The 3,002-nt window shown below is 48.8% G+C and overlaps 1 protein-coding gene across 1 annotated transcript; it reads left to right on the top strand.

Moving 5' to 3' along the window:
- The first annotated feature begins 891 nt into the window (after positions 1 to 891).
- On the top strand, positions 892 to 2,498 carry ANKRD34C (ankyrin repeat domain 34C). Its single transcript, XM_005889760.2, is given in 2 exon segments — positions 892 to 2,146; positions 2,149 to 2,498. Coding segments are annotated over 2 exon segments (1,605 nt in total).
- The last annotated feature ends 504 nt before the right edge of the window (positions 2,499 to 3,002 follow it).

Here is a 3,002-nt window from a genome sequence, read left to right on the forward strand (position 1 = left end):
CCATTGTAGTGCATTTTATTCTGGTCTTTTGGATACATACCTAGAGCAACAGTGCATTAAATCATTATTGACGAGGTAACCTATGACTTACACTATGAAGTGTAAGTCATTGCTAAAGGCTGAGGCTACAGCAGTGAACAAGATAGATACAATCCTTCCTTTGGCAACTTAGATCTTAGTGATGCCAACAGACAAAAAACAAAGGTTCTTAAACTGCAGTGTGATAAATATGTGCAGTCAATGCAGCAAGAGCTTGCATGTTTTCTTGCTTACTCTCTCCTAGACATTACGCCAGCTATTTCACATGTGGTTACTTGTTTAATTAAATTATAGAGTATCCCATTTAATCTTCACAATGACTTTATGGGGTAGCCTGCTACTATCACCACCCCCACCCCTGCCAGGCTACAGTTGAAGAAGAAATTCAAAAAAGTTAAATAACCAAGCTAGAGATTTCCCTGGTCGTCCAGTGGCTAAGACTCCGAGCTCCCAATGCAGGGGATCTGGGTTTGATCCCTGGTTGGGGAACTAAAACCCCACATGCAGCAACTAAAGATCCCATGTGTTGCAACTAAGACCCAGCGTAGCCAATAAATAAACAAAACAAGACCAAGCAAGGTGGCATCACTTGGGATCAGGCTGGGACATGACTGTATACAGACTCTGTAACAGCCGTGCTGCTCAGATCGGCTATAGAATGTGTGCGTGCATGCCCAGTTGTGTCTGACGTAGCCCGCCAGGCTCCTCTGTCTGTGGGATTTTCCAGGCAAGGACACAGGAGTGGGCTTCACTTCTTTCTCCAAAGCTATAGAATATATGACACTTTTCTCTCTTCTTCCCTTGCTAGGTCTGACCATTGCTGTGGCCCAGAGACCCTAAGCTGTAGCCAGGATGATGGATGATGACACGGAACTGAGGACAGACGGAAACTCACTTCTAAAGGCTGTGTGGCTTGGGAGGCTCAGGCTGACAAGGCTCCTCCTGGAAGGTGGCGCATACATCAACGAAAGCAATGACAAAGGGGAGACGGCTCTCATGGTGGCGTGCATCACCAAGCATGTGGACCAGCAGAGCATCAGCAAGTCCAAGATGGTCAAGTACCTGCTGGACAACAGGGCAGACCCCAACATCCAGGATAAATCTGGCAAGACTGCCCTCATCCATGCCTGCATCCGAAGAGCTGGGGGGGACGTGGTCTCCCTGCTGCTGGAGAACGGAGCAGACCCCAGCCTTGAGGACCGCACTGGGGCTTCAGCTCTGGTTTATGCCATAAATGCAGATGACAAGGATGCGTTGAGACATCTTCTGGATGCCTGCAAGGCCAAAGGCAAGGAGGTAATTATCATAACGACAGACAAGTCGTCTTCGGGCACCAAAACCACCAAACAGTATCTGAATGTCCCCCCTTTACCCAAAGAGGAAGACAGACAGTCGCCTCCCCCATGTGCTTCTCCATCTGAGGTTGAACTTAAGGCTCCAGGCCTGGGCTCTCCACCCAGCGAGAAGGAAGTTGGCTTCTTTAGCCTCCAATCAGGGCATCCAAGTAGTTGCAACTCTGCCAAGGCTCTTAATGAACCTGGGTCGCCTACTCGGAAAGTTGGGAATCTCAAAAAGGCCCGCCTGCCTCAGCTGAAGAGGCTCCAGTCTGAGCCCTGGGGCCTGACCGCACCCTCTGTGTTGGCCGCCTCCTGCGTGCGTCAGGACAAGACCCATGGCGTGGGCATGGACGGCGAGGTCAAGAGCATCGGTGATGTATCCTTCCCCAGAAGGGGCCCCCTCTCCAGAACCAGCAGCATTGATGGCAAAGATGCCAGCCTCGTCCACACTGTCACGGAACAGGTTGTGAAGATCCCGGTCTCTTGGGCATCGGCCTCATGGAAGGCAGCCTACGAGAAGACTCAGGCTCCCCATCCACGTCTGGCCAGAAGAGGCACTCTCCCTATCGACCAGGAGAAGGTGGGCATCTGCCCAGTGGGTCCCTCTGCTCTCAAAGACACCATGACCCTCAAACGGCTGGAGAATGACCTCTATGATTTAGAGTTACACCCTGGGGCCGACCTGCCCAACCCTATCTCCCTAGAATCAGGCAAAGGACCACTGGATCGCAAGAAGCTCAACAGCTCCCACCTGTCTCTCTTCCAGGGCTCCAGGAGTCCCTGGACGCTGTGTCCAGCACGTCACCCAACTCAGCCCGCCGCAGGCCACCCCATCTTCTAGAAAGACGAGGTTCTGGAACCTTGCTCCTGGATCGAATTTCTCAGACCAGGCCCGGCTTCCTCCCACCTTTAAATGTAAACCTGAACCCACCTATCCCGGATATTAGAGTGAGCAGCAAACCTTCCTCTCCACTTGCTAGTGGCTTAAAATCCATGGTTCCTGTTGCTCCAAGCTCACCAAAGAGAGTTGACTTGAGAAGTAAAAAGAAACTCCTCCGGAGGCATTCTATGCAAGTTGAGCAGATGAAGCAACTGTCTGACTTTGAGGGAACCATGACCTAGACTAAGCTTCTAGGGAGGTTTTTTTTTGGTTTTGTTCTGTTTTAAATCTATGTAGTTTATGAATAGTACTGTAATCTAGACCAGCATAGCCATGCAGGCTCTCTGTATCCTGATCATTCCTTAATGCTGGTGTGTGGCTGCTTCAAAAGAGATGGAAACAGACTGCCACTTCCCTTCTGAAAGTACATCTGCGGTTTTATAGGGCTCCTTGGAAAGAGCTCAGGATAACTGGGTTTTAGAGTTGAAATTGCAAAAAAAAAAAAAAAAAAAAAATATATATATATATATATCTCCCAAAGAAGAAAACCTTTGGAATTTCAAATTCGCACAGCAGGTACCGTGATCTGAGCTGCTGACACCTGTTATTTTATATCAGACAAACAAAAATTTAAATCACAAGGTGGTATTTGGAGTATGTCATGTGTCATAAATTTATAAAGTGCCTAAGAGAAAAACAAGAAGCTTTAACATGTGTTAGAATGGGCAGAGGCTCAACACCAACCT

The sequence above is a fragment of the Bos mutus genome, chromosome 21 (genome assembly GCF_027580195.1).
Source record: "Bos mutus isolate GX-2022 chromosome 21, NWIPB_WYAK_1.1, whole genome shotgun sequence".
Classification (NCBI taxonomy): domain Eukaryota; kingdom Metazoa; phylum Chordata; class Mammalia; order Artiodactyla; family Bovidae; genus Bos; species Bos mutus.